General features: G+C 41.8%; 1 protein-coding gene and 1 long non-coding RNA gene across 4 annotated transcripts in view; both read left to right on the top strand.

Annotated features, from left to right (window-relative positions):
* The window catches only part of LOC132462850 (netrin-G1-like), a 63,191-nt gene that overhangs the window by 27,448 nt on the left and 12,339 nt on the right, over positions 1–23,404 (top strand). For all 3 annotated transcript variants that reach the window (XM_060058613.1, XM_060058611.1, XM_060058612.1), the window contains exon 4: positions 23,111–23,283. In XM_060058613.1, coding sequence (XP_059914596.1) covers positions 23,111–23,283 — 173 coding nt within the window. The remainder of the gene's footprint in view (positions 1–23,110; positions 23,284–23,404) is intronic.
* LOC132462849 (uncharacterized) lies at positions 9,339–11,140 on the top strand. The gene is made up of 2 exons (XR_009526916.1): positions 9,339–9,578; positions 9,747–11,140. It is a non-coding gene; the product is annotated as an uncharacterized LOC132462849 (long non-coding RNA).

The raw sequence follows: 23,404 nt of genomic DNA, 5'->3' as shown, positions 1-23,404 counted from the left end.
ACGTTTCCAATATTTACACTGCTAACATAAATTGATGGGTTCTAAATTGCAAGCACTAGTAGCCAGGACAACAGACCATCTCCTGTAGATATCTTATTTCTCCATTCATTAGAACGAGTCGAAAAGGAATGGGAGGAAAATAAGCTATTTTGCCCAATTTTCCTTCGTGCCCTTGGGCATTAAATTCAATTTTCCGCCAAAAGTTTCTAGTGTGAGAGAGAAAGAAAATAAACATACGATTTCGGTCCAGAGTCCAGAAGGTGGATCGGTAACTGGCTTGAAAGAGGGGTGAAAAAGGCCAGCGGCTAGTGAGTGATTAGAGTCTCAGCAGCCTCCTGGCTACAACCAAATGTGAAAGCCTTATCACAGAATGGCCATCCTATCCTGGAACTCCCCAGAATGCTCTGCCAACGCTGATAAACTTTCCGTGACACACAGACAGATTTTTTTGCTGTGTCAGGTAACCTGAGGGCTTGTGTTCGGTATTGTGAGGTGAGGAATGCAATCGGCAATGCCAATTAAGGGAATATGTAAATGTATTTGACCGGATAAAGTATATTTAGCAGTTGCAATATGGGATTTAGATTGCGCTGAAAGAAATTGTCCCAGTTCTCTTTTGGGTCATTATTAAATGTTGGACTACAGCAAAAAACTTGTTCTACATGTGAAACCATTATTCAGGCTCATATATATATATCAAGTGAATAAGTACAGCAGAAAAACACACACAACTACCTACAAACAAGGATTGAACGGTCCAGGAGACAGTGCTGTGGCATCCATACAGAAGATAAAAAAAAGCCCTTGTACAATAATTGTGTCCTGTATAACAACATAAGTAAAGAAATGAAGGTCCTACAGAGACACACGAACACACACACACTCCCAGCCCGTACCTAAGTGCTAAGTCATCAGAGCATAAAACGGTATTCGCCGCGCTATCGATCGCTTACGGTATTCCACTCCCAGCAGCGGAGGTGGAGGACAGGGACAGAGAGAGGAGTCAGGCTTCGGGAACGCCATGCGGGCAAGCCGTCGCACCGCCACGCTTTCTCTCCACGCTCCTCGTCTATTGATCAGCTGTCTGCCTGTTGATTAAGACATGAGCTCCTGGGTTTCTGGCTGTGCGGTCGGAGCGCCCACATGCGCAGGTTCCGTAGCAGGGCCTGGGAATGAAAGGCAGATAATCCATATGTGCTAATGTAGCTGCTTGTGCTTCGCCCTGCTGTCTCCCTCACTCCCTGTTTTTCCTGACCTTTCGCCGTGCCCCCCCGGGATTCAACTTGAAGCGTATACATGGAAGCTTAAAACAACATGCCACTGGAAACGTCCAGGGAGGAATGCAGTGGCTCAGTCCGCGGGGAGGCCGAAGAAGGCTTTTAGAAGATGATTGAGTATGACTGGTGCTCACCTGTGTCTGACGACAGACAACCTGCCATCTCAAGCCACCAGAAACACACGGGACGGTGTCCTACTTTGGAAATGCTTTTTTGAGTGCAACTTTGCAAAACAGTAGACCGCAACTCGAAAGAGTCAACTTTTTTATTCAAACTTTGCTGCGAGGAGTGTAACCGTTCAAGGGTTAATGCAGTATGAATATACAGTATACATATATCAAATATTTATTTATATGAAAAGCGGGAATGTTTCACCCTCCCGGTGAGGTCATACAGGCACAGTGCCAAGTGCTTCACCATGTCTCTCTCACTTCAAAGGGCACTTTAAAGGATGGCTCATTCGAGGCGCTCCTTGGCTCATAGGCGTATCGAGCCTAGCATCCAGCTGAATCACGGCCATCCGCAACACCTTGTGGATATCTGTGCACACACATGCTTGTTTGCACATTTTTTACATTAAAATTATACTCGAAAAAATATCTGTTGATTTATAATGCACCTTTCATGGTTCGCAGACGATTTAAAAACACACACAAAAATAGCATTTGTAGGAATGGCATTTTTGCGCTTCTACTGGGGATGCGCTTCTAGATGTCCAAGAAATTGCTCGTATGTGAGAGGGTAGGGACTATAGTCAGACTTGGAGGATACAAAGCGCCGACATGATGGGTTCTCACTGTTACTCGGATCCTTGGAGAACTGTTCCGTGTGTGTTGGATGATTCAGATTGTTGCAGCCAGGAGGTCTGGCTGCAATGTGTTGCAGTGGCATGGTGGTCAGAATACGATGCCGTTAAGAGAAACTAAAGGAGATCAGAGTGCAGTGGAACTCTGGAGGTGCTGTTAGGCTCATTGCAGTTGGCTCATTATTATGTCATTCAGCTTGAATGCTTGAATTCAACAGATTGAAGTTATGGCAAAAGGAAGTATTTCTTAAACATAAGGTTGATCAAACTGTGCAATGAGATAATTGTTAGTTTTGAATCAGTGGTGAAATGCTACTTTTTATTTGAAATAACTAGTGTTGTTGACTTTCAGGTAACCCGCTACAATCTCGACACACAATACCATGGATGAATGTGTGCAAGCTCACATACACACACTCTCTATATTCTGTCCTTTCTCTCCATCACAATCTCTCTCCACACACACACACACACACACACACACACACACACACACACACACACACACACACACACACACACACACACACACACACACACACACACACACACACACACACACACACAATCAACATCCACCCTGACGGTGGTCTGCTCCTCCGAGAGCCTCGCTGCCCTGTGAACCGTGACAGCTGTAGCGCGCTTGATTGACAGATGGAGAAAGTCAGGGTCAAGTGCAGGTTTAAAGCAAACCCCCCTGGCCTGATGCGCTCCTGGCTCTATCCAGGTCCTTCCATCCCCCCTGGCCTCTGCTCTCCATCCTATCGTGGACCTCATGTCTGTCACGCACCATACACTACTTCTGCCAATCATCCCCATCTCACGTCTCGGACGTCTAATTAACGCTGAATGGAGCTCAGCTATTTCTTTGTAAATAGTAAATGGCCGCGGGGAAGTAAAAAGTAAAAAACAGGGAAAAGAGAGTCACCATAAGCTGCCTCTGGAGGAAGGAGACCACCGTGAGCAGGAGATAACACATCGCTCCACTCTGTGTTCTACCTGTTTACCTTACCTGTGTGTGTGTGTGTGTGTGTGTGTGAATACATGAATATAAGGTATAAAGGCATTTTCCTACAATATGGTCCTTCTATGTGTGTACGTGTGTGAGTATGCATCTGCTTTGTGCAAAGGTACTCCTGTGCTTTTTTTATCCCTACTGGGGTTCTGAAGTGACGTGGGTGGGTGGGTGGGGCTGAGTCATTGTGCCAAATTCACCATAATATTGTAATCCAATAATGAAGTATTATTCAGAATTTCTGTCAGAGATGAGGGTGTACACTTAACCAAACACACAATAGACATGAATATACACACACATCCACCCTCTCCATCTGCACGCAGTTCCATTTTAATATGTCCCTATATTTCTGCAACTGTGTCTCTCTCTCGCTCTCTCTTTTTCTCTCTCTCTCTCTCTCTCTCTCTCTCTCTCTCTCTCTCTCTCTGTATGTCTGTGTGTGTGTGTGTGTGTCTCTCTCTCTCTCTCTCTCTCTCTCTCTCTGTCTGCCTCTGACTCTCTCTCTGTCACTGTCTCGCTCTCACTCTGTCTCTCTCTCTTATCTTTTTCTGTCTGCCTCTTTATCTCTCTTACCTGTCTCTCTCTCTCTTTCTGTCTCTCTCTGTCTGTCTGTCTCTCTCTCTCTCTCTCTCTCTCACTCTCTCTCTCTCTCTCACTCTCTCTCTCTCTCTCTCTCTCTCTGTCTGTCTGCCTCTGTCTCTCTCTCTGTCTCTTAGTCACTGTCTCGCTCTCACTCTGTCTCTCTCTCTTATCTTTTTCTGTCTGCCTCTTTATCTCTCTTACCTGTCTCTCTCTCATTCTGTCTGTCTCTGTCTCTCTCTCTGTTTCTCTCTCTCTCTCTCTCTCTCTCTCTCTCTCTCGCTCTGGCTCTCTCTCTTTCTCTCTGTCTGTCTCTGTCCCCGCTCTCTGTCTCTCTCTATGTGTGTGGCTCACATCGCAGTGGGGCGCGGGCACTCTAACCAAGGCGAGAGGGGTCTCAGCAGGAATTACCATACTGTATGCCTACAAGAATGCAGCCTCAATAATGGACCCTGTCACTGAAAACAAATCACAGGCGTCCACACGGCGGTGGGGAAACTGCGTGCAAAATTCACATTCCATTTCATCACGGCAGAAAATTGAAGCCCGGGGAATTAACTTGTGATCCATTCGTAATATATATATAAATATATATCTACCCCCCCCCCCCCCCCCCCAGTAATTTAGGTTACCCTAGCGGCGCCTACTTAAGCTTTCCGAGGTGGTGGATGTGCGACGCAAAACAATTTGTTTTGAGGTGGATTACATTACGCTCAGGACGAAACGACGCGATTGGCCACGGGACGGGAGTAACGAAAACAAACCTAATCGGACTCTTCAATTTCACGGTGACACAGCCGAGCGTAATGAGGTGACACCCTGACAACTGTGCCCGCCCGCATAGTTCAATGGCATCTGCAATGTAGAAAGAGATCCAATATCGAGTGGGGGCTGTCAAAGTCATTATGCCGGGGCTGTGTCTGCCCCACGCTCTTCACTGGTCACCGTTGTTGACACAGAAGATAATTTCCGCCTGGATTCGCTTTCGGAGCAATTTCAAAGTTTGCTGAGGGCAAATTCCATCGATGCATGAGCCCCTGCACCGCAGCTGGTAGCTCAAAGATGAACTAGGTGTGCTCGTCTCAACCTTCAGGATGTTTCAGGACAAGGCTTGCTTGGTTATGGTTCATTGTGTTGGTTTATCGTTAGGTCCATTGTAACAGCAGAGCAGAAGGAGTTTAACGGTTTAATATGTATTCAACTCTTGGCCGGATCACAAAACGTTTGGCAAAACTTCGGTCCTGAATGAAATCGTAGAAAGATGCATTTTCGTTTTTAGAAATAAATAAAACAAGGCAAGGAACTTTTTCTATTATTTACATTTGAACCTCTGGGATACTTGCATGTCTAGGAATATGATATATGCAACACAGATGAATCAATGATGATTTTGCTTTGAATGCTTCGCCTACTTCAAAATCATTTTTCCTCACGTCTCAATTGCCTGTTAAAAGATCCATGAAATTGAATAAACATGACAAACCTGTATTTGCTTTCTATATGTTACCCATTTGATGCCATTATGCTAAACTGGAAAGAATGAATAACTAATATCTTAGTTGAATAAACAGCACCCAGTGTGCAACAGTGACATGATATTCTTAGGGAAGCACAAGCAACAGCAAGTTTGTCAGTACGCCAAACTCCTCTCATAATCCGCAAGAAACATCCTGCATCTCACCTAGTATTTACTTTCAATGCCCCGGTAGTTGCCATGCACAAGCCCTTTTGACGGACAGACACAACAGGGCCTCTCGGACCTCTCATGTAGCAGACATCAAACTGTGACGCAAGGGTCACACCAGTACCAGAGAGCTGGTTGACGTTGATCTAAAAATTCAGTGGGGCCAAAGTTCAAACTTGTCTCTTCACACCTGTCAGGTCCTCTGATGGCCAGGCCTTCCTTTAACACGCAAAAACAAAAACGTTGCCCATTCTTCTTTACTGGAACCAAATGTGTGTTAAGTTAACAGTTGCGACATCTTGTGCTTTTTATTGAAGGGGGAACCTGAGATGAGAAACTGAGAGTGAACTCAAAGAAAAAGGCAAACAAACAAACATTACTGTACTTTAAATTCCCCCTCCCCCACCAAACAAACACATGCTGAATTAATTTGTTGTTGTTCAGGAAGATTCATTATTAATTCAGCGTCATGGGTCATTTAGTTAGACTCAGCAGATCAATGCTGCAGTTTTCTGTTATTTGTCTATTTTTTCATCATCTAATCTATCTCACCTTTGTAAAAACCTTTAGTTCAACAATTATTCAAAATCTTAATCAACTTAAACATGCTTCACTCAATCAAACTTTGCCGGTAGATTAGAAAGTATTTTATTTAGGAAGTTAGTTAATTCGTTATTCTTCTTAGCTCTGGTTATGGAACAGATTCAGCTTCCTATGACCTTATAAGTTCAAGGAATAATGGACCATCCTGTTCAGAAGCCTTTCCATAGTGCTTTTCAAAGTGCACAGACAAATTGCTGACAGAAAAGGGTTGATTCTGTTGTCAATAAGTACACACTAGAGATAAACTAGACATCCCCAATTTGGGACCAGACAATATATGTTGACCATAGTGAAAGTAACAGTTACAGTTACGTTTTTTGGAAAGGCCTTTATCAAAGTAATTAAGAAATCTGTAAAGCATATACTTAATATAAATGTAAAAAAAATATGAAATTTGAACAGGGCAGGGGATGGCCGGTGACTCAACCCTGACCCTGGTGATTTATCGTGGATTCCAAAACCTTACCGACTAGACTCTCTCACAGAGTGTTCCGACCAAGAATCAATTTGTTTGAAGCCCAAAAAGTTGGTACCCAGCTGGAACAGAAATAGCAGGTCTTCTTCAAGTGTAACAGTGACGACATCCGTGAGCGTTTCATATTCTACAGGAGGGAAAGAGAGGTCGGAATAGATAGCATGCTACTACTGTCTGCTTCCGGTGTGCATTATTCAATGCTCAATACTGGTGGGACACAGGCTGGTTCGCTAGGAAGCAGCAAGGTGCCAAGACTACTTTACGGACCGTTTCAAGAACCAGAGCTAATTTAGAGGGAAAAGGAAAATCAGTGGGCAGTGGTAACCATACAATGCAGATAGTACATGAGTCTATGTTGTTCCAAAATAGACAGTAAGGTTAATACAAGGCATATCGCAATGTGGAAACCTGACAATATAACTCTATTTAACTCTGCTAGGCTACGTTAACGATAGCAGAAACTAGTCTCAATAATGTTATTATAATAGAAGCATTATTATAAAAAACATGAAATGTTAAACAAAAGAAGTCCTGATTAGATTAAAATAGGTACTTGTCACACAAGTAGCTCTCATATGTTACATGCATAAGATATATCCCATTGTCTTTCCACAGCTCTAAGTGATGTTTCAGTCTATCACCTTTCTGGCTGACACAGCAGGTCATACCAACACTGATGGAATGCTTCACTACGGATTAATTATTTTACATTATTAATTCACCCTGTGGTCCTCCAGCTCACTAAGCAGTTTATTGCTTCCGTCTCACACTGTGTGCTGGGTTTGCAAGCAATAGGACGTTCTGTGCTCCATGTGGTTCGAAATATATGCTGATTTATTTCATGCACCATAATCCTCTTCATTACTTCAACTAAATATATCAGATTATATTATGATAATCTATTAATATTATCAATTGTGTTGTCTGAGTATATCATGAGTATATAACTTGAGTATATCCATAACAATTCAGGAATTCCTAAAAAAAATATATATATTATTTTTTTTTTTTACTTTTACTCTGGTTTCTGGTATGCATATATTTCAGGGTAGGCTTGTGTTTCAGCGGGTTTTAAACTGTGGCTTGTAGGCGCCTTCATGAGAAAGAAGTCAATGTTAGACACAGTGAGCCTGTCAGCACACTGCAAATAAGCACACAGTGGTCTGGGTTAGGTAGACGGCAGAGTACCCAGACTGTCATCACAAAACCAACCCGGTATCACGCGATTGCGTGCTCCTGCGCACGAACGTTAATCTATTGAAGCGTGTTCCAGAGCACGATAGTCCGACTTTTTGCGTGTTACACAGAACGAAATGTAAACCAATGCATTCTGAATGGGAGTGTTCTAAGACAATTAACTAAACGGTACGAGAGAGAGAGAAAGAGAGAGAGGGAGGGACAGAGAGAGAGAGAGAGAGAGCGAGAGAGGCTTCAGAAAGGGTGTGCGCAGATAGTACAGTGCACCCTAGTTATGTTTATGCCAAAACCACAAATGCTATATGTATATATATATATATATATATATATATATATATATATATATTGCCTAATTATATATATTGCCTATATATATGTATAGGCTATATATAATTAGGCTATAATTATATTATTTAGCGTGTAATGAGACAATCTATAGCCAAATTGTCGAAGATGCCCGAGAACCTCCGGGGATATCAGCATGGGAAATCGGCGAATCAGACCCATGAACCTATAAAGAAAGACGTAATCTCAAGCGGAAGAGAACGTTTGCGGTGCTGGTTTGTGTCACGTAATTACAGGGCTCTCATGTCTCATGCATTCGTGAGACACACGCAATTCAACCCATGCACACGCTCGAACCTGTGCCGTGTTCCAATACCCGTACTGTCCGTACTTACTAGCCAAAATTTGAGTACGCAGTACGTTCCAATTCAGATCCGGCGAAAAGAAGTATACTTCAAGGACCCGGATGCCGTACTCAAAACGGGCTAATCCTGAAGTGTGGATTGAAGGACACTCCCCGTACTCAACGGCAGCCATCTTAGCTACGTAGCGGAAGAGGCGGAGCCAGGCTGAGCCAAAGTCGGTGCATTTTCCACATAGCCTGCATTAATAGAGTCATTTTGTAGTTTTTATAGTTTTTATAGCTGCTAGGCGTAAAGAGTTCACCGTTCAAAGCGGGATGTTTATTGCGGGGGAGGAGCCACGGCGGCAGTCGTGATCGTAATTTCCGGTTAGTGCACCACGGAGTACTCGATTTGGAACAGCACTCACATCTGAAAAAATAACGTAGTAGATAGTGCGGATAGTAGACTTCCTTTAAGTATACTCATGGAAGTACGGGTATGGTCTCACGGAAATACGTGACACTGTCACGTTATTTAATCTATTGAAACGTGATCAGGGACACGTAGGCCTATTTTCTAAATTTTGTATTTCAATTGGAAGTAGGCTATTTGTCGTGTCACTAAGCATGACTTCCAAACTAAGGTTCTGTCCGGGAGCGTTCTCCCTAATGTCCCTTATGGAGCTCCGTACAGATATAATTGTCTTAGAACACTCCCATTCAGAATGCGTTGATTGTGTTGTACAATGAAAGACAGTAAAGATTCAATATGAATGGCAAAATAAGGATGGGATTTTATTTGAACAATAAAATATGTGTTGGCCAAATTATAGAGAGGCTGAGATTATAGATTTCATATTCAAAAGGCGAAGGGGTGAAAAAATTTAAGAAATATATTTAAGAAATATAGGCCTACTCAAAGCCCAAATCATTGATATCATACCCTATCCAATAATAAAGAAATTTGAATTTGAATGGTAACAATTCCGTTAAATCCTCGTACTCGTTTTGAACGTCTCACTCATGGCCGGATCAGTGTGTTCTTTCTGATTAGCTCTTAATTGAGATCACCTGTCACGCACCCCTTTATAAGGTGAACACAATGCGTTTGGTTTACTTTTCGCATCGGCCTGTGTCAATCGAGGTTGAGTTTAGTGATGGTTGAAAGTTTTCGATCTAGATTGTAGATCACTATTGTCACTTTATACAAACTGAAAGTATGCGTTGTTGCGTGTTTGTTTTTGTGGGCATTTGACTGAACAGCCCAGACGAATATTGCTACCAACATGGCACTTCGAAACAGACCACCGCAGTGAGTAAAAGTTATTTTCCTTTATTAATTGTTGACGTTTTTGGGCTGTCTCCTCAGACACAAGCCATCAGTATCCCTGCTCTTTGCACCTTGACATGCATGTCGCCGCTGTTTGTTAACCTAGCTTTGCTGATTTGTATCTTGTGATGTGTGTGTTTTTCTTAACAGGTGTTAGATGACTGACAAGATCTATGGGGGGGCCCCCTTTGGGCCCCCCCATACCAACTTAGTCTTCAAAGGAATCTAGTGCCATGGGACTCCAGTGTCTTCAAAACATCCTCGGAATACATGTGTATGAATGGTCCACCGAAGGGTTGATCTGGAAGCCACCACGGTCCACGCAGTAATCTGCTGCGTGGGCCGTAGTGGCTTCCAGAGCCATCTTTCGGTCTTGGTCAGGATTTGTTACAGTTGCTCTTCAATGTAGCAGGCTACGGGTTTCTGAAGAAGCCTGCTTTACGTAGCATTGGAGTACAAATATTGTGCAAAATGCTCATGTAATTGCACTAGCACTAGTAACCTGTAGATTAGCTTAGTTTAACGTCATTCCGTGCTGTCTCTGTCAAATGTGTGGCTTACTTTAAGTCCACAAGGCCCTCTGGTAAACCACGTTGGAACACCCCTGGACAAGGTGATTAGTCACTGGGTGTGTGCTAAAGTTTTGTTCCATTTTTCACTAGTTGGTTAAGGTTTGGTAGAATTGTTTGGATGCTAGCGACGTGATGGCATATGTACAAGAGCCTACCGTGGCCAGGCCACAGTTGCAACGGCCACGGCCAGATGGCCTAGTGTGAGTGCAACCTTGATTGCATTTGTATACTATTTACCATTGGATGTTTATGCAATTTGGCTTAATTCATCCGCGGTAAAGCTGCATTTGACTATTCCAGGGTCGTTTTGTACAGGCTTTCAATTGACCATGTTGACTAGTTTGTGGGAAGTTTTATTTTTTACAATTGCTTACAATCCAACGGTTGTGACCACTTATGCAACTGGGCTGTGAACCTTGCAATTCTAGTTGCATATTTGTACACGCAAGCTTGTCCATTTCTATCGCCATCACTAACACTAGCTTCAGCATTTCCTTGTAGGCCATTAGCTGACTTGTGTATTGGAGCGATGATTTGGGTATTTTTAAGATGCTTGAAAACCTAAAATAAAGCAAAATGCGTGTCTGGTGTGCAAGAGCCAATTTGTTGGCTTGCAGTAGTCAAGGAGTTGCCGTAGGTCGTAAGCCATCTGGAGGTTGTGGCAATGGAGGCTTGTGGTAGATCTGCCATCCAAGAAAGGTTAATTCTTCTGAAGCATGATTAATAGTTTAGTAAATTGAATCTATTCATATAGAACTATAAAATCCAAGACTGCAGCCAGTAACTTGGATCGCAATATGTGGAAAGTATTAGTCTTCATTTGAAACAACAGAATATTTAACATGACTAACTGGGTTTCTTCCATTTTCTAACTAGGGGGACTTGACTGGTGAGTCTACTGGATTAATCAGTAGCGGTACTTTGCCCAACAGATTTGATGGCATGACTACAGGGTGACAAAGACAATTATTCCCTGCCTATCAAAAGAGACTTCTAAAACATATCTGCTAGAACGGTTCCTATACTTTTTGTATAATTTGGTCATGCTGCAAATTTACTTTTTGTAGTTGCTCCATATTTAGTTCTTTGACAGCCTCACCTGCTAGATAAGTCTATTCAAATCGGCTAAATATAATGAACTAAATTAATAGCCATGAAATGTTGTCACTCATACTAATGGCAAATACCCTCTTTCAGTTGGTGGTTCAACACTGATGTCTCTCTAGGCATGAGGGAGAGCTTAAAGTAAATTACACGAATGTCCTGGAGCAATTGGGAATACACTTTTATTTAGTCTACCTGACCAGGGACATCATTGAACTATAGGTCACCTAACCCAAACTTTTCACTCTTGTTAGGTTGTCCTTTTCTCTTGTTTTAACCCGAAAGGGCTGAAATATCAACATTTCAGGTATTATGTTTGGATAATGTGCAAAACTTGTGGCTTCACTAATAAAAAAAATTAACAAATGTATTTTTCTTAATGTGGTTAAACTATTTAAAGATTTGTATGCAAAATATTTCTGCTCAATTTGTGGTCAATGTAACTGACATTTTTTAATTTGATAAAACACAACTATGGGTTAAAGGTATTTGCTTTGGGCATCTTTTGATATTTTTAGAATCTAGCTCCATTGCCGTTAGAAATGGTGTCTCCCAGTACTGCAAAGTGCTTCCACAAGTTTAAAAAATGGGCAGAAAAGGAACTGCCAACTAAATCTATTTAGCATGGGTAGAAAGTTTCCATGGAAGCTCTCGGCTGCTGGTTCCCAACACAGCTCCTGTTAGCCTGTGACCTTGCGTTTAACTTTTTTTGACTTTTGGTGACTTTCACAAAAGAGAAATGAACTGGTTAATACAATATAAAAGACATTTCATGGTACCATTTTGAACTGTTTGTGGATATTGCATTAAATCCATATGCTTTTCAATAATGCATATCAACGAAACAATGGAATGAAAAATAGTTCAAGCAATTTGTGGGACTTGGCTGCTTTTACATTATTACTCATTTTGGGGGTTATTTCAGTCTCTCCAACCTGCAGGTCGTGCGAAGAATCATGTGAATGCGAATATTCTATGAATGTCTTCATATCATCTTTCGTCTCAACACTTCTGCTGCAGCCGCTGTTGAAGCGTATGAGTCCTTTGAGACCCCCTTTGATAAAAGGGGTTCTCAAATGTTGACCCTCAGTCACCTATTGCATCACTTCCTTTAGGGCTTCGGCCTCCTAATTGATCATTATAGTATAATTGAATGCCCTCTTTCATATATATGATACCTCCACCACTGGGACGTGGCAACAATTCTCCAAATCCATATGGGGGGGATGCTTGTGGACAGTAGGGGTGTATACTCGACATAAATAGGAAGCAAACTCATCTCACAAATGAGTAATGACATCTCACAAATATTTATTTAATAAATTGTTTCAATTCATAATAATCCAAAATCCGTTGGCTTTTTGTCGAGGGAATCCAGGGCGACGCTCACTTCCGGGTTGGCCAACATACGTCATCCCTCCACCACTCTACTGTAAAAACACATGTTCAAGTTGAATGAGAATAATAATAAAAATAATTCCGCATAGTATTTATTTAAGGGGGGGGGATACAAGTCTTTTGGCCATTTGTAGTGTTGATCAGCAGAGAAATAATTTGTCCGCAAAGACGGTGACGTCGCTTAGCAATGGTAGACGCTGGGGTAGACAAGTCACCGGACTACTACCCATGCAAGTGAACGGAGCGTTCCACGGCATTGAGAAGACCCGTGTAATAAAGGCCTATAATATTTCTGTTTATGGCATAGATTTATCTAAACACTGACTGGAACTACTTAGCAGGTGTCTGTATGGCTATATCAGGAGTTAAGGGTCAGAATCAGAGTATTCCCCCAGACCGTGGTCTAAACAATATTATTCACGAGTTATAAACAACCCCTACACATCAATATTAATGATAACCCTGTGGAAATTGCCATAAGTGAGAGACACAATTTCGCACGTTGAGCACACAGTTGTGTGACTCGTTTATTTAGTAAGAGAGAAAAGGGAAATCAAAACGTGCTGAAGGTAAACAAATCCCGCATGGGCTCTGACGTCATGAGACGCTCGTAATCCTTAAAAGGGACAGCGATCCCTGAACCACCAAGACAGTAAACGACATGCCTAACACAATTGAAAGAACAACACATAACAAAATACTGTAGGTGAATTATGTTACACTCACTACAACCCATTAAATACGGTATGATTTCTAGATGTCATGGCAACGTCCGCTCGCGACACTGGACTTGCGATCGAGGCATCGACGCGGACGTTCATTCACATAGCCAAAAACAAGAGAATAGATGGCTAGATAAAATAAACATCAAGACATACAATTCTAAAAAGAACAGATGAAGCAGCTACCCTTTTTTTCCTTCGCGGTTTGCCTACAGAGCAGCGCACCTGCATTTAATATAGGCCTATCCGTGTATTGTCACAATTTCTCAGTATCAAAGGTGAAAGTAGAAACGGGTGGCCAAAAGCTGTCATATTGTTAGTTATCACAGACAATTTTAAGTAGAAACGGGTGGCCAAAAGCTGTCATTTGTTAGTTATCACAGACAATTTTCAACAATGAATGATCTGTACGGAGCTCCATAAGGGACATTAGGGAGAACGCTCCCGGACAGAACCTTAGTTTGGAAGTCATGCTTCGTGACACGACAAATAGCCTACTTCCAATTGAAATACAAAATTTAGAAAATAGGCCTACGTGTCCCTGATCACGTTTCAATAGATTAAATAACGTGACAGTGTCACGTATTTTCGTGAGACCATACCCGTACTTCCATGAGTATACTTAAAGGAAGTCTACTATCCGCACTATCTACTACGTTATTTTTTCAGATGTGAGTGCTGTTCCAAATCGAGTACTCCGTGGTGCACTAACCGGAAATTACGATCACGACTGCCGCCGTGGCTCCTCCCCCGCAATAAACATCCCGCTTTGAACGGTGAAATCTTTACGCCTAGCAGCTATAAAAACTATAAAAACTACAAAATGACTCTATTAATGCAGGCTATGTGGAAAATGCGCCGACTTTGGCTCAGCCTGGCTCCGCCTCTTCCGCTACGTAGCTAAGATGGCTGCCGTTGAGTACGGGGAGTGTCCTTCGATCCACACTTCAGGATTAGCCCGTTTTGAGTACGGCATCCGGGTCCTTGAAGTATACTTCTTTTCGCCGGATCTGAATTGGAACGTACTGCGTACTCAAATTTTGGCTAGTAAGTACGGACAGTACGGGTATTGGAACACGGCACAGGTTCGAGCGTGTGCATGGGTTGAATTGCGTGTGACTCACGAATGCATGAGACATGAGAGCCCTGTACTTACGTGACACAAACCAGCACCGCAAACGTTCTCTTCCGCTTGAGATGACGTCTTTCTTTATAGGTTCATGGGTCTAATTCGCCGATTTCCCATGCTGATATCCCCGAAGATTCTCGGGCATCTTCGACAATTTGGCTATAGATTGTCTCATTACACGCTAAATAATATAATTATAGCCTAATTATATATATAGCCTATACATATATATAGGCAATATATATAATTAGGCTATATATATATATATATATATATATATATATATACATATAGCATTGTGGTTTTGGCATAAACATAACTAGGGTGCACTGTACTATCTGCGCACACCCTTTCTGAAGCCTCTCTCGCTCTCTCTCTCTCTCTGTCCCTCCCTCTCTCTCTTTCTCTCTCTCTCGTACCGTTTTGTGGAGCACGTTAATTGTCTTAGAACACTCCCATTCAGAATGCATTGGTTTACATTTCGTTCTGTGTAACACGCAAAAAGTCGGACTATCGTGCTCTGGAACACGCTTCAATAGATTAACGTTCGTGCGCAGGAGCACGCAATCGCGTGATACCGGGTTGCACAAAACACATACTTACTACCCCACCATATCACTTATTCTATTTACAAAAATATGATTTTGCCATCTTTTTCAAGTTTTTGTCTTACAATATGAAAAATGAGTGCCTACACTACAGATGGACAATTTTCTTTCTCCCTCTATCTCCCTCGACCTGACGCACTCAAACACTAAAATAAACATTTAATCTACTGTGAGAGCATAGCATATTTACGCTCATGGAAGAGTATTGAACATAAAGCAAAATGCAGGGGGGGAGGGGTGGTGGAGGGAGAATGATCTCTTTAACTCTTCCAGGGAAAGCCTCTTGTTTGGATAATGGATAACACCTATCGTCGCTTCTCTGGGCCCAAGACAAAAGGTCATTAAAACTTCATGAAACATGTCTTTGTAACTGTGCTAGTTCAGGAGGCTTAACGGCCCACACAGGGACCTCTTTGCCCCCCCCCCCACACACACACACACACACACATGCACACTTGGTCTTGGGGAGAATAACTCTGTGATTTCATTATGACAATGCCCACGGCAAAAACATTGCATTCCAGAGTTCCCCTGTGTCCAGAATGATGCGTCTGCCCTATCGATGCGGCGCGCGCCCAGGCTGGGAAGTGATGATCCAGATTCGGCTGGTTTTTAATTAAGCGGAAGGTCAAATTTCATTGCGATTCACTTGGGGGGAGCTGAAGGGGAGCAAGGTACACCCCACTCATTAATTTTATGGAGCAGGTTCTTTTAATTGATTCAAAAGTTAAGGACTGCAGGGAGCCGTTTGCTCTGAGGCTGCCCAGCACTCGGGGAATCTGGACTGGGGGCGTTGCGTTGAGTCACTCATTTGCAACGGAAGCCATCAGCCATGCGACCTGTGCTTCAATTTGACCATTTAAAAGTATATTTGATTGCAGCAACGGTAGCTTTATGTCTCTAAACCGAGAGCCAATCTTAATATAGCAGGGGGAATAGCATACAAAAACCCCTGGTTAAAGCCTTAATGAAACTCTTTTACTCACTGTTGCAGTTTAACACTACATTAGTATTATTATTATTGTTATTAGGGTGATTGTAAAGCAGGCCACACTATTTTTATTCTGTATCTTAATTATCTTTTTATTTTACTTTCTTTATTATTATTTAACCATTTAAGACGTCTATCTACTTACTGTATCGCTTTGTTTCATTGACAAAAGGAAAATCATCTCCTGCTATTACTTTCTTTATTCTTACATGTTTCAGGTTTTTTATGAAGCATTACATTTTATAGGCCAAGGGGAATGTCGAAATTTAAATCTCAACACTAGAGCGCTTTGTAGAGTACAAAGTGCTTAAGTTTTTATACTTTATGGACAGGTGCCCCCGATGCTTAACATATTAAAACATGGTATCAATTACGCCAACATATGGTCGGTTAAACATGTTTCACATTCTGGGTAATTACTTCTGAAACGAGAAGCAATTGGCACAACAATTATTGTGCCAACATTGGCACACATTGGCACAATAATGTCGATTCAACTGAAACAGGCCATGCCAATTTGTGCCTATACAATTCTTCAGTCACTGTGGATTTTTTGGGGAACACATTTCCGGCTTATTTCGGCACACATTCAGTCAAATATTCACCAAACTTGGTAGATAACATATTTCAATGACCCCCAATCAAAGCTTTAGAGTTTGTTTTCGCATCATCTGAAATTGGTGACTAAACCTTTGAAGGCCTGGCCTGATGCATTATACGGGCCATAACTCTCCAATGCTAAATTAATTATACGTCTGATTAAACGTTGGATCTAGTGAAAGATGTACAACAACAACAAACATACAAATCCCAACAGGCTGGGACATAGCCGTGGGAACATGTTGGGCATATGGGCGAGTGAAATCCTCAATATGAAAAAGATCTGTATGAATAATATATGCAGTAAATGTACATTGGATGTGCATGTTTTCCTACATGATTATTTCCCTTAAACAATTTGCTCTTAATGACGGGGTCATAAAGACATCGAAGATTCGCCTCTGCTTTACCATTTTCCTGTGCTGTTGTGCACCTTTTGAATCAAATTATATTAAATTGAATGCAGATGCTGACATGAGTATGCCCACACATTGTGGCCATATTGTGAAAATAAATATTTCATGAACCCGTTAGCCAGCGCTGGCTAACACGTTTGAAGAAGAAAAAACGAGTTTCTCTTATACCTGTATGTATTGTCACTCACACTCCCTGACCACGAGCATTACTTGTGAAAAGTGAACATTGACCAATGGGACCAGATTGGCCGACCTCTTCATACTCGATCAATGGATGGACCATCTCACAGGATTACCTACTGGCCTGACGTATACAACCGATAGAGAAATCCAGCTTCACATATAAACATTGTATGACAATGTTCATATTTGAAGCACTTTGAGTCTGCCTTGTATCTGAAAGTGCTATTTAAATAAAGTTGCCTTGCTTTGCCTTGTCTTAAGAGAAATAGTTTTGTGTGATCAAAAGTCTTGCTAGCCAGCGGTTAAGCCAGAAGACAAACATGTATCAGGCTTGTGTGTTTGTAACAGCTACATCTTGACGGCGCACTGCACACACATGGCTTGGTAAGTAACATAAATCTCACATTTTAAAGTGTTTGTCAACCATTAAGTTAGCCATTAACCATACGTTTTATATTATCTATGTGATTGTTGTGGTATACGTGTTATCAAATGGCAAAATGTTTAACAACCATTAAGAGTTAACCACCATTGTTACGTGAGCTACGCTGTAATGTTATCGATGTAAGGAGATTAGCAGCATGTTATCACATTTTACATCTGACGTTGCAATCTAGAGTCAGGTTGCATCCATTCAGCAGCAATACTACTTAAGGTTTTGTATGCTCGGATGGGGCAGACAGAGGAGCCAGAAACCACATCAGAAGCCTCTCGAAACAGACGGAGAGAGAGGTCAAAACCAGCGAGAGCTGGTTTTTTTAAGAGGGAGATCAACCTCAGGAAGGACATAAAAAGCCAGTTGACGGCAATCCGAGACAAAGTCAGGGGGTTCAGTAGCAGTGCTAGAGGCTATTTTTCTTTGTCAAGACAAGCCAATTGACAAATCAAGGTAGAGCTTTGAGTAAATAACGATTAAGATGTCATAACTTCCAGGCTTAGGGTTCATTCTCAAGTCAAGTATAGTCCAACTTTGTTTTAAAAAGAGTTAAACACACGTTACATACAAGTCCTTTTCATAAGATGACAATCATCGAAGAAAATGTGTGTTAAATATTGCTGTCTTCTGTCCTTCATCTAGAACTCACAGAAGACATCCATGTCTTCTTACCAGCATGAAGACATTGACACTGACACAGCCTCTGAGTCTCTGCTAGAGGAAACTTCAGAGTTGCCAGAGCGACTCAGTGCCTGCCATGTTTGTCCCCACACTCAGACTCATTGGGCATCAGACGGACATGTGAGAAAGCCTACCTCAACCTGAAAAGAAGCACCCACCCTCACCAGTGTGAGAGACTCAAAGCCCCTATAACAACAGGCAAACCCAAGAATAGCACACTCACATAGCTGTCAGGATAACCAACCCATTATGTAGTGTATGTAAAGTTGACAATTTAAACAAAACCACCCTGATGAAGCCATTCAATACCATGACAACAACACCCAGATTCTGGAGGTTGTATGAGGTAATTGCGAGGCAGTGATACGCCGAAGATGTCAACAAAACCCATCAAAAATGTAAAGGTTAGCTTGTGAAGTTTTGTGATACGGCCTGATTAACCACACCTTGGCGCATCTCCAGATGGGAAAGTGGTATGTGCCTGCTGACGGGAAGGGGTTGTGGAAATCAATGCCCTTATAATTACAAGGGAGGGCTTCAGCGTGTCATAGTCAGTGAGGATGTTTGCCTTGACCAATCATTCCAACACAACAGTACCACCAGTTCCACTCGCCATCTTTGTCTATAATGTCATTTACTAACCCTTTACCGAAAGCAGAGCATTGTTTTGTATCTTGTATTTGGCCAGAACTTCAACTTCATGTGCAAACCCTTCTTACACCCTTCTTACATGCATTCAGTGCAGATGAATACACCTGACCAACCTTTCTCCATTTAAATAGTTATTCATTGTTGTATAAAGATGTTTATATGTTATTATTTCAACAGGCAGGGCATTAAAAACAAGACATTTTTAAAGCCACTTTGTTTGACACTTGGAAAGCTGCTAAACCAAAAAAGTGTAACATTCAATTTGATGGTTTAAAGATGTTCGTAATGTCATTGTTATTTTAAAGTATTTGACTCCTGTATAATATCTGGAATGCATTTGAATAAGTAACTGACAATTGAACACAATAACATTGTGATGTAACAAGTGGTTATTGAGTATAAATAAAAGTACCAGACACTGTGAATAAAGTTAATTTTTTTCAATCACAACAATGTATATACTAATTAAATGTATTTGAAGAGTCTAAATATTCTGATATTCATCGTACTACACACCTTATTCATACACGTAAATCTTTTTCTTTTCGGGGCACTACAGATTTACTGCACCACACACCGTGTCATCCAAGCCATGTCATCCAAGAGTCTAACTTCGGAAATTTGAATAATGCTAAATGTTTAATGCCCTTCATCTGCTTATAACTCTATGTGCATTCTCACATGAGCCATTTCTTTCTTAAGTGAAACTTGGTATAAGCAAGGGGGCACCATATACAGCAATCTCATGCCTGATCAAAAATCCCCTGTTTGCTAAGATTTCATCCTAGACTGGGAACCAGACAAATCGGCATATGCATCTGGTTCCCTAACCCTTTCAGACAGATATCCAGTAGACCTGGCCCGGCACGGGCCAATCACTTCCAAAATGGGGCGGGTTTAACACGATGACTGACCAGAGAAGCACCCTATGGAAGCGCCATTGAGGCAATCTTCATAAACAACCAAGATGGCTGCCGCTGATGTGTTACATGTTTCATTGATCTGATTGGCCAGTGGCCTGTCCAATTGCATCCAGAGGCATTTGTTCTGTGCCAGTTGATAACACCACTTGGATAACAAAAGTGAACTTAGATGTTCCATACTAAAATGCATTTGTGAATTAGCGGCGAAAATCCCTGATTCAATTGGTTTTTGCTTATCTTACACTCCCACCCCTGCCTAGGGACGGGAATGAAACTGTCCCTGCAGGCGTTATTCCCACCAGCTCCGTAATTGCATTATACATTTGTAATTGGAACAGGTTTGTGCTCTAGCAAGGTCAGCACCGATACTTTGCCAATAAAGGCAGCCATGATGTTTAGAATGTTTGATATTGTGCTGATCTCTGTTTCATAATGATCTCTGTTTAATTAATGACACTTTCAGTTGGCGACTGCAGACTATCATTCATTTTTGTCATTAACCAAATGAAGGCGGACTGAGGTCGGTGAGAAATATGACGTGTGCAGCATCGATTCTTTATTATGGAGGTTAAGAAGGGTAGTTTCTTAAACTCCTCTTCCAATCTTTATTCTCAAAAGTTTGAAAAAGTATTATCTCAATTCCGCATACAATACACATTGTATGCGGAAAACCCAAAGTTGTTATATTGTCATTTGTGGAAGTCACAAACTGGTGTAGGGGACTTTATTCAATAATACGATCAATCACAACATTATGGCTCTTGACACCCACTTAATTTTGGTTGTGACATATCCCTAAATTCCCTTCATCAAAAATACACCAATGACGCATTCTTGAAGCAATAAAATGTAATTCCACAACAGAATGTTTGATTAAAAATATATGCTTGCGGCTGCCTTTCCTAAAGTAGGTCTAACATGTAATGACATTTCCAATGATTATGCAGTCTGTTGTTGCAGTCAGTGAAACTATAACTTTCATACCGTTCATCACAACGACAGCATTTCTCCTCATCGTGTGTCCAGAACCAAGCCAGATGGAAACAGATAGGTCAGTTTGGACAGGCAACTTAAGTTCGGATTGCTACTCAATGTAATGAAAAGTGCAAAAATTTGCTAAATCATTTACCTACACTTTTTATTTTATGTCTTACTTTAACTAAATGGTCCTCCAAACCTTTTTTTTATGAGACGGAATATTTGCCCATTCACAGCATCTGTTGTTACAACTTTGTCAAGATTAAAAGATTACAAAAAGTAGACAAAAAAACAACAACACCCAGTTGCTTGAGAAGACTTAAGTGGACAGCCGCAAGCTGTATTTATTTCTGTCGTAATCGTCGTTAGCGTATTTCAAATCCCCCATACCACAGCTCATTAACATGTTAATTTGGTACAGATAAACCTCATTCTCTACAGGCACTACAGTGTCCTTCAAACAATGTAGCTATCCATCAGTCTTTTATGTCACAAAGGCCCGGAAGTCAATAAGAGAAGAAGGGCTGCGGACTGATCCCATCATTTCTCTCTTGCCTTGAGTTCCTGAGCGACGTGGGCAACAGATCCCTATCACTTAGGTCTAAAATGGGAGAAATCCTCCCTTCGGAAGGCGGTAGTACAAACAAACACAGGCACTGATATGAAACAACGATACATCTGACGCCGCTTGGGGAAGGCTAGGGTTTCGGATCGACTCCTATGTCTCAAATGTTTTCTAAATACACCAAGCTCTCCGTGATCCAGAGGTCACCCAGCGTAACCTTTTACCTCTCTCGGGGGCTGAATCACACACTGGGGGATTATATTTGAGTACAGACGGAATATGACGCTGCCTGGATCTCGGATGGCAAAAAACATGCAGAGGTATTCCACTGCATGTTTCCTGTATGGATGCGGAGGGGGGGGGGGGGGATAATTGATTTTGATTCGATAATATGTCTATGAACTTAAGCTTTTATTGAAAAATTTAGATTGTGTTTCAAGTTTCGGGACAATTGCAAGGCAATTTCAAAGTTTGGTTAATTTGGTTTGTTTCATGTGTTTGACCGAAAACTTTGCATCGCTGTTTTGATCTTTGCAGCACAACGACATCATCATGATAGAAGTGGCATATTTCCTGTTTGTGTGTCTGGTCATTTAATGTGTTTTTCGAGCACATGCTGTAAACAGGACGATGTAGAAGGGCTGTGTTTTACTTCAAACAGCATGGCCTCCTCCAGAGCTTGTTACCGGATGAAAACAGCCCTCAGTAAAATGAGTGGGCTGAATTCTGCACTCTCTCCACACAATTTACCCGCTGTCCGTCGAGGGAGTTCAAGCCTCGATCCTTCACACAAGTGAACCTCAAACTATCTCCAAACAATTCCCTCTTCGCAGGCTGATGATATATTGGTATCCTTTTTTTTCCACCCTCTCTTTTTTTCTACTCCCAGAAAACGTAGAAGAATGTCAGACATTTTTTATTTTCACTTACCTGTCTGGAGCATCTGTCAGGTCTGCCAGAGATCTCTTCTCCCTCCACCTTATAACTGACACAGCTGACCGCTGGGGGCTTGTGGCTGCAGGTTGGCCCTGCGTTTCACATCGCACTAACTCAGAAGCCTGCCTCCTGTTTCTCAAGAGAAGCTCGTCAGAGCTGGGGGTAAAGTCGGCGTCTGGCGTCTCCTTCTTTAAACCATTACCTCGTTACCGGCGCCTCGGTTTGTTCTTCAATTAGCTGCCATTACGCAGCGCCTTCCATTTAGCACTGAAAGTGGCTAATGGGAACCGATTTCCTCTGATGTCTCTCTCCACGCGGGAAGAGTCAGAATTTAGCCATTGTTTTTTTTTCCTTTTTCCTTACTCTTCTCTTTTCTTTTTTTTGGAAATGGATGCATAATGAGGCTTTGCAGGGCCACCATCCAAATCTGATAACGCTCTAGGACTACAATTAAAATAAATGAATGAATAAATGAAAATAAAATCGAAAAGCCGTGGATACAAAACACAAAAAAAGCCACAACAAGAGCTTTTACACATGCCAGACAAAAAGGAAAAAACATTCTATTATTAACAGCTCCTGTGTCTTTCTCCCCCCTTCTCGCCTATCCATTCATCTTAGGTGCAAGTGCAACCTGCATGCCAACACCTGTGTGTACGACAAGGGCAGGCTGGGCTGTGAGTGTGAGCACAACACCACAGGACCCGACTGCAGCCGCTGTAAGAGACATTACCACGGCAGGGCCTGGAGCGTGGGCTCCTACCTGCCCATACCAAAAGGAACGGCCAATATATGTGAGTATTACTGTAAAGCCGTGTAATAATATCTGTTGTTGTTGTCGTCTTTAATGGGCATCTTCGGATACACTTATTTTTTTCTGTTTAGATGGCAAACATGAAATTGTATATTTTGGTG

Source organism: Gadus macrocephalus, chromosome 8 (assembly GCF_031168955.1).
Source record: "Gadus macrocephalus chromosome 8, ASM3116895v1".
Taxonomy (NCBI): Eukaryota; Metazoa; Chordata; class Actinopteri; order Gadiformes; family Gadidae; genus Gadus; species Gadus macrocephalus.
This window is presented reverse-complemented; position numbering and strand designations above follow the sequence as displayed.